Here is a 15,376-nt window from a genome sequence, read left to right as displayed (position 1 = left end):
GTATACTTGCTATACACAGTCGTTTTATTGGTTGCCTACCTCTCGAAAAATATATTATTAATTAATCAATTATTGATAATTAATGCTTTACCTTCAATGGTAAAACCCATTTTACGACTTATTCTGAGGTAATTGTTGCTTACAATTTTACAGGAAACGTCCGTAAACTTTACCGAAATGGAAAACTTTTTTCAAGGTTAACAAAAACACGGTTGCTTTAAAATTGACGTTTCTTTGACATTTCACCGCAAAACCTACTTACCAGTGGCGCCGCGTTTAGAAATAAAGCTGGTTTATTTTATAAATTTTATCGAAAATGCAAATGCACAATTATAATTCCAATGTCTAAAATTCATGAGATATGATTACTTATAAAGTACCGTTTGAGACCAGAAATTGTCTACGCCCATGCATTTGCATAGAATTCCTCTACGACATGACCGATAATAATTTGCAACGCCTACTCTGATTAGTTTTCATTTTGATCACTTTTACAAATTCAATTCTACGAACACCAAACATGAATATAAATTTATTTTTAACCTACATTTGGTCTTGTTTTTATTACATCTTGAAAACGTTGGCTTTACTGCAAAAGTTTTTATTTACAGACTTATTAATTCCTAAAGACTCTCGGGGACATGCAACATAAAGAGCCATTTCCCTAATTCCAAAATACTACTGTTTTTGCACACATTTGTGTCCTCGAGGTGCAAGTAAACCCATTAGTGAGCCCCAGTTTGGAGTTTCTTACCCGCATGATGAGCTATTGTTACTCAAATGCGTTCATATATCTAAGAACTTGCTAAACTAACAACAATAATTGCCTGATATCTACATAGAGTGTTTAGTTTGTGCGAAATAGTTCAAATTGATCTATCAACTGCAAAGGATTTGATGAAATTAATTTAGGTACGCCTGGAAGACGATAACAAATTTCATTTTGAAACAACACGGCTTGTGAAGAAGTTTAATTTAATGTTTAACGCACGCTGGAAAAAAATATAAGCTTTATGTACGTAAAAACTGTCAATTTAAACAGAGATTCTGTTCTGCTGTTTTAAATGATGTGTAATTCTCGTCTCCTGATATTTTTGGGTAAACGTTGTCATCAAAAAGGGATAATTTGCTGTGTCAGCTTTGGGAATTTTACTCAGAATTTTCCACGCCCGTGTTTAGCGTAACTTAGGGTTACTTCGTGTGAAGGGACTCATCTTGAAAGGACAATGTCGCATAAATTACCCTCGGGACGACAAAACCACGTCCGCAACGAAATTATTAGCCGGCACTAGCCTTGAAGCCACATTTGATTGAGTATTGTAACATTTTATTGCTTGAATGAAAAAAATATTTGATTGGATTTTATCGAACTGTACGATAAAAATAACGGAGATTTTTTCGCTCCAAGAGATGCGACACCGTGATTAATGATAAGGCGGCGGCAACAACACGGAAAAAATTAATTTCAAAAATTGATAAATCCTATACTCCCTTTTGCTCATATCAATGAGGTGACAGTTGTTTTCCCCAGTTTCAGTTTCCTTTCCGGGCTTTTCATATTCGAGGCGCAGCCACCGCTAGACAAGGGTCGTTTGGGTCAAAGTTTTCGATGAAATGACGCGCAGAATACGTAGGGAATAACCCTGAAACTGTCTGCATTCCAAATAAAGATGTACACAATTACAGCCTTCCGGAATTTCTATAACGTTTTAATATAGAACTATTTCGGAATACAGGCTGAATTCGCTATCAAAGAAACGACCACTCTGTTTAGCGCCAGCTTCAGCTATTTTCATTACAAGCTCTTGCATTGTACTTAACATTCAAAGCTAAGGCCTCCTCGCCCTTACAAAGAAAAAACTTAACAAGGAGTTGGCAACACAATTATTTTTTAGAAGAGCTCCGCCATGATTGTACTCCATTGTGATTCCTGTTCCAACTACGCTCAGACTGACTTGGAAAAAAACTAGCCAGTTCGACAACCAAATATGGAATACTCGACCATTCCAAGCAGTTTCTCATTTGCTCAACGAAACAATATTTCATTTTTAAATCAGGATCCAGAAAATTTATATTTATTTCTTGATCCTAACCTCCAACAATGCTACACTGCACTTTTCCATGTTTCCTCAGTCCTATTCGGTTAACCATTCGCCATTCACAACGCAAAATCCTCATCAGCATAACAGAAAACGTAAGAGACCCAGTTCGTTGATTTTAATATTAAGCTGCATTTAAAAACATTAGTTGATAAGTAAAAATATGCAAATTTGTGCGCTGGCATTAATACATACAACGGGTTCTTGTAAAAAATTAATACTTAACGCCCAATGCAAGACCATTTTACCACTTATTCTGTGATAATCGTTGCTTACAATTACAGAAAACGTCTATAAATATTGCCGAAATCGAAAAGTTGTTTTCTAGGTCAATACACCACACCGTTGCTTTAAAATTGACGTTTCTTTAACATTTCAGCGAAAAATCTGCTTACCAGTGGCGTCACGTTTGGCAACAAAGATTTGTTTTCTTTTCCATTAGTTTTTATTTTCAATTAGATACCATTTACCGCAACCCAGCACTGTACAGTAATCATTTAATTGGATGTAAGTATTGTATTTACTTAATAAAATATTCCTCACTACACCGCATACCCGGCACTTTATCGTTATTTATCCAGCCCTCTGACGTCATATCGTTATAAAACAAAACCCAAAAGACAATCAGGAACTTTCTCTTTCTAATAAACTTTTTTAAAGAAAGTCGATACATTAGTTTTTGAGTTAAGTGCCCCAGAAAATTCGAAACAAGTTTTAAATACTGAAAGAACGAACAAGGGGAATCAAGATTCAAGAATGAAAACCACCAGCTAAATATACATAATAAGTGTGGGCTACATTCAAGGCAAGTACGACAGATGAAGAAATATATGTTGCGGAAACTGCTAGTGATATTCTTGGAAAAAAGTACTTTCGTCGTACTAACAGCCGCGCTGTATTATTTGGAGAAAATTATGCTCCTTAAAAGGGAATGCGAAAGAATAGGTAATGTACTTTTCAATTGTGACATGCTTTCTTAAGTAAATATGACCTTTTTTTACCAAGGACTCTCTTGAATAAATTGAAAAAGCCATAAGTTTTTTCATAAAGATTTTGTTTTCACTTTATAATTACACGAGAGCTTTTTTTTGTCGAAGTAAACTTGACATTTCAATGAGAATTTTGTTGCCTCAACAACAAAACTCGAATTATAAATGTCAAGTTTACTTCAACCCAAAAAAAAAGGTTGAGTGTAATTCGGTAAGACAATTTAATGAATACGTAAATCACTATGATGCAGACCTACTAGAATCAGGCGCTTTCAAACGTTAGGTTACGTTTTGTCGCTGGCAAACTTTTTTCGCTGTCATAATGACAAAAACACCGCTGCTTATGGGATTTTTAGTGTATGAATGAAATTGTCAGAAAAAAAATCTTTACGCATTTTACTTTGAGGTCATTTTAATGTTTACGACTGATGCTTTTCCTTAATTTTCCTTATTCTGTTTTCCACAATTGTAGATAACAAAATATTTTGAACTCTAAAATTATAAATGTTCTTCTTGAAAATTAACACAATTGAAAATTATTGATTCTCTATAAATTAAAACTCCTCATTTATCATCAAAAATGCTTTCATTTCATGTAAAAATTCTTAAATTATATTTTCTATATATACAGGGTATTTTACGAGTGATAATGAACCCGATGGAATTGAAAATACAACCCACAATACATTTCCAAAGAAAAGATGGATATTTCATTTCTTTAGAAATGTATTGTGGGTTGCATTTTCAATTCCGTCGGGCTCATTATCACTCGTGAAATACCCTGTATAATACTAAAATAAACATTTGAATAAAGTAAAACACACACACATTCAATTTGAAAAAAATTAAATTCAAATAATTAAACGGAAATTCCGGGAACAGTGCATGGCGCTGTGTAAATGTTATAATAATTATCTTCATACATCCATGAATCTATTTCCAGGTCATTGTTAGCATGCAAAATTGCAAGTGCGTATTTAACAAACGTGTGAACTAGTTGCTCTCCATCATTACCATAACTATTTTTTGTCAGTTCCAACACGAAATGTGTGACCGTCAGTCAAATTTGTTCAGTGCACCGTTTACGATTGCAAAATGAGTATTAAAGCGTAATGTATGCAAACTGTTTTGCTTTAATTAGAACAAATATTAACGTATTTCCTATGTAGAAAATTAAGCACCTTTAATCTGATTTCGGGGTGGCAGAATTGTGCTTTTAATCAAGTCTCGATCAATACCAATTGCTCTGGTTTCGGAAAAGTCTTGATAAAAGGTCCACACTCGAGTATTTTATCAAGCTTACACAAGAAAAACAAACACGGCCAACTTTTAAACCAGGTGTAATCCATCAGGAGAAGAAAAGTTTGATCCATGAAAAATAATTTAATAACTTTGGAAATACAACCAAAAGGAAATCGTGCTCAATGCAACTTTCATGTCTGATAAATGTAATAAAGCTATTACGATTTAATGGCGGCCATTTTACAAAGTTACACGATTGTTCCCATTGTTTGACGTTTATTTGTATGCTTTATAGACAATTAGAACGCTAGTTAGAGTAGATCGTACAGAGGATCGTTCACCATCACAATTTCGCAGACATTTTGACCTTCCTCCTTTTACAACGTGTTCGTTAATCTCTACATCGTAATTTTTACGGCCACATACATAACCAACGATGTTATCATCATAATGAAAAATCGGTAAATAACTTCTAAATATTCATAGCCTTCAGTATTTGTCATTATCAGATATTAACTTTATCAATGTACGTAGGTACGTGCTCTACATGTACATGCAGTAAAGTTTTTATTTGTCAGTAAATTATTAATTGCAGATAACAATGAAATCGTAAAATATTTAATTCATTACAAAAGATAAACGCACACCTGTGTTAACTATAAGTAATTCAGACAAGTACAAAATTCAATAACTTACTTAGAAATTACTAAGTTCTGTACATGTTTAAAATACGCATGAAGCTAACCGGATTTATCTAAAATGTACCTAGATCCTAGAAGCTGTGGTGTATTTTATTATTTCTAGAAATAATTTAAATATGTACGGAAAGAAAATTTGAAGCAGTTTCCTTCGATATATGGTATTATATTCACCAAAAATAGCCTCAGGAAATTTGAAATTTAAATGCAAGAATATTATTAAATTAAAATTGAAAAGGTTTACAAAAAATGTTAGCTTTGTGACTTTGTGAGGTTGAATAGAAAACTAGAATAATAATCATCCATTTTGAATTTTAAATTGCTCTGACTGAAATAATTAATGTAAGAAGTTCTCCTATTCTGCTGCATAATAGGAAAGTTATTGTGAACCCCTTATGAAACAATTTATTCTTGAAATAATAATTTCTAGTGCCAGCTGAAAACAGACTTTATAATATATCCTTTCAGGGAACTTCGTAAATAACTTAAAAATTATAATTTCCTTTGTTAGCGGTGTCTTTCAAGTATCTTAAATTCATACCGTTAAACTGAAATATAACCATTGTTGCTACAAAATTCCATTTATATTTTCGTTCGCCATAAACTTGGTTAAAAATTTCATTCAAACTCTGTACCGGAAACTGTATAATTTCAATTTTGAAAACAGTCAATTAAATTGAAGTGACGTGTTACTTTTGTTTCACATTTCCACACGAGATTTGCAGTAGCTGTAGATTTATAAATTTTACACTGGGTACACGCTTTGACGTGGTACATTCTCCACCATACGCATTTTTGTAAATTCAAAATATGGATCGTAAATTCAGCGAAAGGGTTTGTTACGTTTTGCTGTTCACGTTTGAAATGTTACAAATCCTTTGCAACTTACTTAATACAAAATACATTTGCCGAAGAGATATATTTCAAATATGGTTTAAAATTTATATTCACAGGTAAACTTGAATCGCACTACAATAATTAAAATTTACAATACGAACTCAGGTGTTGTGTATCTTGTTTTTAATCAAATTGCTTAAAAATGCATGATATTTTTTTTAATACATATCTCTAATAATAATTAGATGTACGGGGAGCACTACAAACCGTTTAAAAATGAATCTGTAAAAAATTACTCCGCAGAAGTGTTGTGTACAAGATCTAAGGAAAATTTCTAGCAAGAAAAATAAACTCTGAAGCCGGAAATTCTGCATCACGTTTTTCGTCTAATTAAAAATAATTTAAGTTGAAAACTTGTCTATCAATATGTCTTTCTGCAAATTAAAGTTTTAGGTTACTCTCAACATTCTGTAATTCTGTATCAACAAAATTACTTTAAAACACATCGATATCAAACAAAAACAAGTCTAACTCTATTTTTATTTTTGAAGAAGAGAAGTGCAAAATGTGCAATATATAAAACAAACTAAGCAAAACAAACATGAAACCATTTTTAATGTTTGGAGTAATTGTTAGGTTTAAAATCAATATAATCCAGTATCAAAAAATTCAAACTGCAGTGCGTCCTGAGGAAAGCAAAAAATAACACAAATAGAATGACTGTTTAAAATGCAAAATACAAAAGAAAGATGTCTTGTTTTAGAGAGTTCAAAAACATCATAAATACAGAGTTTGGTGAGATGTTGGCTATGACGGAATCTCGAGTCACGTTTTTGTAAAAAATACTTGAAAACATCTGCTCAAGTCCACTAAGAAACTATTCTGAAAGCCATTCTCAAGCCTTTGAACACAACTTTACTTAAAAATCAACCTTGGACATTCCAGTGTCGGGATGCATAGCACAAACAACACGAAAATATCTCTAGGAAAATGTTCTTAAGTTTAGAGAGGCGAAGATTAGCTTTCTTCAGGCTCAGAATTTAATCCCGTAATTATTCATCATAGGGGAAATAATGTACTTTAAAAAAAGCTGTATTGGAATCTTGAAAGGAATATCTGGCTGAAGTTGTAACAAATATTCATCAAATACTTCGCCCTTAAAGTTTGTTACAGCAGGTAGTAGTTTCAAATTAATGTTTCTTTGGCTTTAGACAAAAATTATAAACATACACTTTTCTCGATGTTGATTAAGTGTTTTTATTTCTGTTATATGAGACCAGAGAAATTAATAATTTTGTCTCATAATTGAGTGCACCTATACCTATTCTAAACAGGATTGATATGATATGATTATGCAGTCACTCAGAAATTATAAAATACTTACCACTTTTTTTGCAAAGGTAATTTGAACACTCGTTTCTTTGTTCACTATCTGATGAAATTGCATTTGATTTGAATTTCAAATAATAGGTAAAATATGCATGTAGATTGTAACGAATGGTGTGACCATATCTGTGTAACACTCAAAATCAGATAAAAATTGCAAGTTCTTTTTTTTATCAAAATCGTGTATGCTGTCATCCGTTTTAAATACAATCTCAGGATAATTAGGTATGTTTTTATTAAATTCTGTTGATATTAGGAACATCTCTGATCACTCTTGCAACAAGAACTCTTGCATTGTCATATACAAAAGTAAGCTAAATTTTGTGCATTCAGTAAAGCGGCAGGCCCCGTCATAAAACCGCAATACAGAACTTGAGTTAACGATTCTCCCACTAATATGAAATCCCCATTTACACAACATGCTAGACCATGTATGTGACATCTTGAAAAGCAACTACTTTCTATACCCGCTGTGATAAAATAATAAATGCGTGTCCTTTTTACGCTCGAATTCACATCGATTCCGGATATTTTAAGTTCCTGCAATGTTTTCAGGATGATATTGTGACTAATGCGTCATTTTTATAAGTAACAAAATCAATTTTGATGCAGTAGCAGTGAAACATCAAAGACAATTTATCTCAAAACATATCCTCCACAAAGGTTGTAATTCCGTAGCGATCTGTGTCTGATTCAGAAACATCACCGTTTTCGTTCCATTCACTTAATCAAGATGTAACACTTCGAGACGTTTGTACTCAAATTTCTTGCAATATCTATTCGCTGCATTCCTGATTGCAGCATTCCCATTACTCGGTTCATTTCGTCAGGAATAAACATGTCTGCGCTCCGCAATGTTGACAATAAATGAACGAACTGAAAGGCTGGATTTTGTTCAGAAATGCAGGAGTTTTGAAAAAGTAATGAAAGAAATGTTCGATGCTAGCTCACTCTATTTGTGGAAGCATCCATTAATTAATTAATTTCATTTAGAACAGATACAAATTTAAAACAAGAAAAATTAAAATTTTAGACAAGAAAAATAAACAAACATTCTTAGAATTTTCGGATGAATGTGTCCTACTATTCAGATTCGTTTTCTCACACTTGTCCCATTTACTTGACATTAATTTTCAAGATACGCATATTTTTTGAGCAACAGGATTTCTAAATAAGTAGGTATTCTGTCTGAAAAACGTCTTGTCTAGACTGAATAAAGAAATTACTAATAATTAGTAGGTACTTAGTAAATTGAAAAATGTTTTTCGCATGTCTTAGGTAAGTACTTATTGTTGAAAGAAATATTTGTAAAAAATAATTAAAAAGCAAATGGTGTTCTTTTTTTTTGTATTTTATTTTTGTTAAAAACTAACACGGATATATGAACTGAGAACTGTCCTGCTACGACAAACTTCGTTATTATGTACCCGAACTACCCCTGAACTATTGATGAAAAAAAACTAAACCAACAGAAAAAGTACACCGAAAGTTCCTTTATAACGCATCTGGCAATGCTTTTAAATCTAATAAAGAATACTTGCCGCTGTGACAATATCAGTTTCAACAGTTTCAACCCACGGGGCATGGAACTCGTGAAAGTGGAAAGGCCTAAAGCGCCTCCACTCCTGCAAGATGTTCGATACTTTGACATCTGTTACGACCTCAAGTCGTTTTATCGGTAATAAACCTGAACTTGAAGTAATGTTAAGAACTTCAGAATCAATCCTGTTCTTAATCACCTCGGTTATTCTACCCCTCCCCATACCTACCTAGATTAGACAAATTAAAATTCACTGTTTGCTTTAATTAGTTAAAATCTTTTAATATTTGTGAAGGATAATCTTTTAAGTACATACGGACGGGACGGGACAAAAGGTGGTAGTGATAACTAAGTCGCTCGCAAAGAAACCTGCCGAGCATGAATTTCCGCTCCACATGAACGACGAATAAAAATTACGATTTTGCTTTTTTTGTTTGATTCTCTTCCGAAAAGCTGATGTGATCGAGGAAATACTGATGCTTGCACCACGTCGTGAGTATCCACCCATGACCCATACCGACTTTACACGCTCATCAATATTAGATTATCTCAATTTCCGTAGTACAAAACGCGACTCACACCGATGTTATTGTGTATTCATTGTTTATCATAGGAATGCCGACTCCATTTCGCGTTTGACGCGTTTTATTACACACAGATCCAAATTTAATAAAGACAGAAGTAATAAAAACAGATACACATCCACGATAAAATACAATTGCTAACTTTGACTTCGCAGATATACTCGAGAAACTATGTAAATGCTTACATTAAAATCAGAACTTGACAAGGGAATTCATAAATAAAACTTACATCATTGTGCTTCCCAGTATCTTTACGACAGTCCCAAAAACTTCACAGATTCTTTGTGTTTGTTCTAAATTAAAGATAAAAAAATCATGTTGTTACTTTGGTTTATTTCTTACAAATTATAAATAACAATTTGGCAGAGCAATAAATACATAATGTTAAAACAGACTTCACTTAGGATTGCAAAGAATCACGTTGTGGCCATCCTCAGGAATAATTTTAAACGCCACCTGTAATCACATTTATAAACCTTTGGCAGAACCTTATCAGTTATCACTTCCTTACATCTGTCATTGTTTCAGTAACAAAAATGGCAGTCTTTGTGTGCATCGTGATTTCTCCTACTTTAACAGATGACGGTCCTTGTGCCAAGGCCATAAAAACAATAATTTGATCTTGTACATGTTCATCAACACAAGCGCCATCTTCAATTGCTTTGGCCAACTCTTTGGCAGCCCTCTTTCCCGTGTCTTCAGGACTCTCACTCCTCTTCCCTAGTGCTGAACCACCCAAAATACAGCCTGTACTAGTTTCAGCTATTAAACTATAGACATTTAACTTGGATTATGAAATTCACAACACAACTACGTACATCAAACCTGAGCAATTGTCTGGAGCCATGCTCCTGTCTTCTTTATACCTTTCAATTTTTACATTACCATAAAACTGCTTTAATGCAATAGTAGCTGAATCAGCCATTACATGAGCTAATTTAATAGGAAGAGAACCTGCAACAAAACTCCAACCAAAAATAGAAGTAATGTGTCCTCTTTCTACCAAATTAATGGGATTTATTTTGGGGACAGGGTCAATATTAACAACCACTTCGCCCCCGCCCTTTGGAAAATAACCCCTTCTGATCAGGTCAAAGTCAAATGTTGCTCCAAATTTTTCTAAAATTGGTCGAAAAACTTCTGTGGTGGTATCAATCTGAGGAGCCATCTCAGCATTTGTTCCACCATGTAACTTAAGTGTTACATGAGAGGTGGCAAATAAACTACATGGTAAAGCTGCTTGCAACAATAAACTAATACTGCCTGCAGTTTTGACACAAGCTTCATAAGTACCACCAGTTATTTCTCCTGGCCAAAACTCTACCTCAGTTGATCCAAAAGATGCTCCCTTTACTTTAGCATGGCTGAGATCTCTCAACAATTCAAGACCTTTAAAAAATAACTTCACTGGTTTATAGAATTTTAACAGTAAAGTCTAAACCTTTTAAGTGTTGTTCCATTAAACCTGGCTTACTTCTGCCGGCACGGATTTTAGTAATACGAACAGGAATCTTCCTAATGACGCTCAAAGTTAAAGCAATTCTCAAAATTTGTCCACCCTATAAGAAAATTCGTTTATTTATTACTTCTTAATGATTCATAGGTTTTAACTTACTCCTTCCAACATGGAACCGTCTATTTCTTTAAGGGCACAAGACATCCTTTAAACGTTTTGTTAAACAATACAAGAAAAAAATTAAAATCTATTGAAACTTATGCAAAATTGTTTTTTAAATGTCAAACGTGTCAAACTGTGACGGTACGTTGTTTACTTTTTTTGTAACTAGATTTAGTAATGAGAATTTAAACTATTTGTACAAATAATATGAATATTGAATTAGCAAAAAAATAGAGCGGTAATTTAAAAATTGTTTTATTTATGATTTGAGTAAGTGAGTTTAAATTAATAAGCTAAGAAGAAAGTGCGTGGTTAGTAACTTTAACTGTCATGGTACATATGGTGGTATACCTGACTGTCGTGGTGGTGTTGGTAAAAATAAATATTGTCAGTTTTCCTCTTCGAGAATGTTCAGAATTTGATGAAAATGCAGTTGAAGAGCTGTTACGAATAAAATTAGTTTAATATTAGTGAGCGTTTCAAATTGGACCCTAGCTTGAATCAGGCGTGAAAGTATTAGAGAATCGTAATTTATAATGAATTCTGATGACACCTCTAGAAGTGGGGTTAACAAGGATAATTTACCAACAGGCAGTCAAATAACTAATCCTGATAGCAATGCTAATTTAAGTTTGACGACCAACGAAAGTAAAGGAGCAATTCCAAAAACAAGACTACCAAAAATTACCCAGAAGAAAACAAATAACAATGTAGATGACATGAGTTCATTAAATAATGATGTGTTAAAATTAAATGGTTTCTCTAAAGGTAGCTCAGCAACAAGTAATTTCTTAAACAATACTTTTATTGATTGTGAAGCTGTAAATATACAGGTACACTCTGTGAAAGATGCACATAAGACACAGACAGGATTTGAAAAGGGCTCTTTAAATATCCCTGTAGAGAATGATTTTTTGAATGGGGCATACATGCCCCTTAATAATTGTACTTCAGAGTTTGTGGATTTATGTGAAGCTGGTACTAGTTATAGAGAACAAGATATTAAAGAAAGTGATAGTTCTAGTGATGATAATGAATTGCTGTCTTTATCAGATGATGGCTGTATTTACACATATAAAGGGGATCATGTTGCTGACCTGCCTAGTTCATTTTATAACCTGGAAATCCCACCTCTGGATGAAATTCCAGGAGATGGTCGGGAAGGTATGTATTTTCTACCATATTTTATTGACTTTGTAATTATAGCCATACTTAATTTGTCAACTAATTTATTAAATAAACTAAATTCTGATTTATTGGGACATTGGATAATGAAGCTGAATGCTGATTACATATTTTTTGGAGCAGACTTCATTGAGGAAAAAATTCTAGTAGACACCATTTTAATCACCTGTGTTATTCTGAAAACCATTGTCTTTATGCAAATTGCCATGCATTTTTTTTTAAATGCATGTAATACTAAATTGAAAAGAATTGTCTTTTGTGGAAGACATTATTGGAAAAATTTGGTAGTGAAGCTGTCTGTACAATTAGGTTATGTTTTTCTAAGTTTGAGGTTATAAATAGCGTCAATGTCTAGTGCATTATTGTCGATTTTACTTGTTTGCAATAGAGGAATACTCAGACATCACGGGAAATTCAACAACATGTTATGTTCATTTTAATAGGTTCGCATGTCAGGTACTTTTATGACGGAAATCAAACAGTGTATCCAACGTTTAAAAAATAAATCATGGCCTCCCATTATGCCAAAACAACGTGAATGCGATGTTTATAATTTTTTAAATTTATCTATTTTCAAGAATAACAACGAGCACGAACTTGGCAGGATCGTGTTAGATTTTTAAAATATATTTTTTGCAATATTAAATAGTATCAACCTTAATGTTGATGAAGTTTTGTTTTCATTTTAGAGAATAATTCGAGTCCAGAAATGGATTTTCTGGAAATGGACTTCGATCCTGGTCCTTCAGGAGACGCCGACTCTGACTCGATATCTAACACAGAAATTGACAACGCAGCAAGTTTACCTTTAGATTCGAAAATTGAAGTGATCGAGGAACCACAACCTTGCTGTTCAAAAGATTTAAACAAAGAAATGCACACAGAAAGCAACAACATCAACAAATTGGAGAGCAACGTGAAAAGCAAATATTTAAATTTCACCAAAACAATTCCAGAACCGATAGCCAAAAAAGACACCGGCAACACTGCCAGAGCAGAGATAAAAATGCCGTGGTCTTGTTCGCTGTCAGAGAGGACGCGAACTGCGAAATCCCTGAGAGTAGTAAAGAGACACCACAGTTCCAGGGGAGAATTGTCGTCGCCCAGCGAAAGTGGTTTGAACGGCGACGCCACTATAACCAATCTAACATCGTTTCACAACGCCACCGGTAAAATTTTAATCGATGACAAAAATTCAGTTGGTACAAATATCGAAAAGAACATGATTTGGACCCATCAGGAGGCGTGTCTGAAGCAAATCACACAAGTGGGACCGTCCGCTTGTGGCGCCACCGCAGTCTTGAATGTTCTCAACGCTCTCCGATTTCCAATACCCACGCTGGAAAGGGTCCAAGAATGCGTAAACACGAAACTGAGAGCCAACTCAAGTCCATTGACGGAGTACCTGCTGTCTAGGTGCAAGGCCGGCTGCACTCACAGAGACCTAATTGCCGGATTGTACAAATTGTCCGACAAACGAATTTATTCGAGATTTTTCGCCATGTACCCTGAGCGTTTGGTCAACTTGCAGTCGTGGCTGGGCTACTGGATTAAAAACGGAGCGGTACCGATAGCGACTATGAACTTGCAAAAGTGCGAAGGCAACGTGCCCGACAGTTGGCACCACCAGATGATTTTCGGTGTGGGCCCCGAAGGTATTTACTTGACGAATCCTTTGGAATGCGTAGACCCTGAACAACTGTGGCCGCAACTCTCTTCGGAGTCGGTGCTGATGGTCAGGACGGAAGATGTGATTTCGAGATGGGACCCAAAAGTCGATCTGCCGCAATTAATGAGGATCAACGATGTGCGATGGAAAGAACTGAACGTCGTGGGTCAGTCACGACACGTCGCTGTCAATTTTTTTGAATTTATTTAGTTATTTATTTTCAGGGCAAATTGCGAAAGTCGTGAGGGAAAGCAGAAGAGAAGCGCGTGTCGATTACGTTTTCACGTCTCACATCAGGATTCCGGCCGAATATCAAGCCGGGGTCACTTTGGTTATCGACATAAACTCCCCCGCTTTTACTTTGTTACGTCAATGCCCGGAACTGCCTTTGCTGCAACCGGATTATGCAGCGAGTGCCTTGTAGACTCGATACAGTGAATCTCCAGCGAATTAAACTTGAAAATAACGTTAGTTAGAATTTTTAGTTGTGATTGGTTAAATGTTTTCGCGCTAAACGTGCCATAGTCGAAGCAGAAAACGTCACTCTTGAAAATACTCCTAGGATTGAATCAGTCTTTGATGAACAGTGTTCTGGTGCGAAAAGTCGTTTTGGGAAACGGAAGTTTGGTCATCTTGTACTTACATATCACTTAAGCAGCTAAAATAACTGATTCATAACTACTATCTCGTGAACAATACATTTTGTTACATAGCTATACATATACTCATATCGTAGATAGGGTTGTTATCTTGTACAAACTAATTTAATGCAATAATATTGTTAATGTAGTTAAATGTGATAAACAGTTTTAATTTTGTAATTTCTAAATAGTGCCATTGGAAACTAGAATTTTTTTACCAAAGAACTAAATAATGACCGCCAAGGTCTGTGTGAAAAAATCACACTCTACGAAAATTTAGTCCTGCGACACGGCACTCCTCAGAAGGGGACTTTTTTTAAGCGCTGCACGTTCTCTCGGCTTATCTTTTATTTTCTGGTGTACCACGGTAAAACCGATTGAAAGTGGAACCGGCGCAAATAATTAATGATGGTTCTCGAATGCTGAATTAGTTAAGTAATATTAAAATTTCACTGCAGCCACTTCTAGTCGTATGGTTCAATAACAAACACATTTTGCTTGAACATTTTACGTACGTTAAACAACAATAACTTAGTAAACAATTAAGCTAATGTATTCTTGTATATTTTATAATCAGCCAGTCATGAAATATTTAATAAATCAACTTTTAACAAAGTTAAATGATTTTTTAGTTGCGAAATTGTGCGAAAAGAGTAAAAGTATAACCTTCCTTTTTTTAGTCTCCTAAAACCATACCTAATCAACACAGAATTGAATAATAGTATGTTAAAAAACAAGTTTCATAAGACCAGTCTTAAAGCACGAATTCAAGTTTAAAAAAACAAGTGGCGTAGCCGTGCTTCAAGGTCTTATGAAACGGGTTTTTTTATACTATTTTTTGTAATTTGCCCTTTTTAAGTCGTTTTTAAACAAACATATTTACTTTAG

The 15,376-nt window shown here is 34.2% G+C and overlaps 2 protein-coding genes across 2 annotated transcripts; one reads left to right on the top strand and one right to left on the bottom strand.

The window, feature by feature from the left end:
• Positions 1-9,688: 9,688 nt before the first annotated feature.
• Rtca (RNA 3'-terminal phosphate cyclase) lies at positions 9,689-11,177 on the bottom strand. The gene is made up of 5 exons (XM_069037891.1): positions 10,991-11,177; positions 10,817-10,934; positions 10,194-10,764; positions 9,887-10,145; positions 9,689-9,831 (listed from the first exon to the last, which is right to left on the bottom strand). The coding sequence occupies exons 1-5, from the start codon at positions 11,033-11,035 to the stop codon at positions 9,772-9,774; spliced, it is 1,053 nt and encodes a 350-aa protein (XP_068893992.1). The 5' UTR covers positions 11,036-11,177; the 3' UTR covers positions 9,689-9,771.
• Positions 11,178-11,319: 142 nt separating this feature from the next.
• On the top strand, positions 11,320-15,109 carry LOC138123267 (uncharacterized). Its single transcript, XM_069037890.1, has 3 exons — positions 11,320-12,157; positions 12,868-14,013; positions 14,072-15,109. Exons 1-3 carry the CDS (start codon positions 11,530-11,532, stop codon positions 14,269-14,271), a joined length of 1,974 nt encoding a protein of 657 aa, XP_068893991.1. The 5' UTR covers positions 11,320-11,529; the 3' UTR covers positions 14,272-15,109.
• The last annotated feature ends 267 nt before the right edge of the window (positions 15,110-15,376 follow it).

The sequence above is a fragment of the Tenebrio molitor genome, chromosome 2, assembly GCF_963966145.1.
Source record: "Tenebrio molitor chromosome 2, icTenMoli1.1, whole genome shotgun sequence".
NCBI classification, from domain to species: domain Eukaryota; kingdom Metazoa; phylum Arthropoda; class Insecta; order Coleoptera; family Tenebrionidae; genus Tenebrio; species Tenebrio molitor.
Note: the sequence above shows the minus strand (reverse complement) of the source record. Positions and strands in the feature narration are given on the sequence as shown.

Excerpts from the sequence above, each read along its gene's own strand:
- Rtca (XM_069037891.1), bottom strand. The coding sequence starts at position 11,035 with ATGTCTTGTGCCCTTAAAGAAATAGACGGTTCCATGTTGGAAGGA. Across the intron at positions 10,765-10,816 it reads AATGGAACAACACTTAAAAG|GTCTTGAATTGTTGAGAGAT; the intron begins GTTTAGACTTTA and ends TATTTTTTAAAG. Across the intron at positions 9,832-9,886 it reads TTACTGAAACAATGACAGAT|GTGGCGTTTAAAATTATTCC; the intron begins GTAAGGAAGTGA and ends ATGTGATTACAG.
- LOC138123267 (XM_069037890.1), top strand. The coding sequence starts at position 11,530 with ATGAATTCTGATGACACCTCTAGAAGTGGGGTTAACAAGGATAATTTA. Across the intron at positions 12,158-12,867 it reads TCCAGGAGATGGTCGGGAAG|AGAATAATTCGAGTCCAGAA; the intron begins GTATGTATTTTC and ends TTTTCATTTTAG. Across the intron at positions 14,014-14,071 it reads GAAAGAACTGAACGTCGTGG|GGCAAATTGCGAAAGTCGTG; the intron begins GTCAGTCACGAC and ends ATTTATTTTCAG.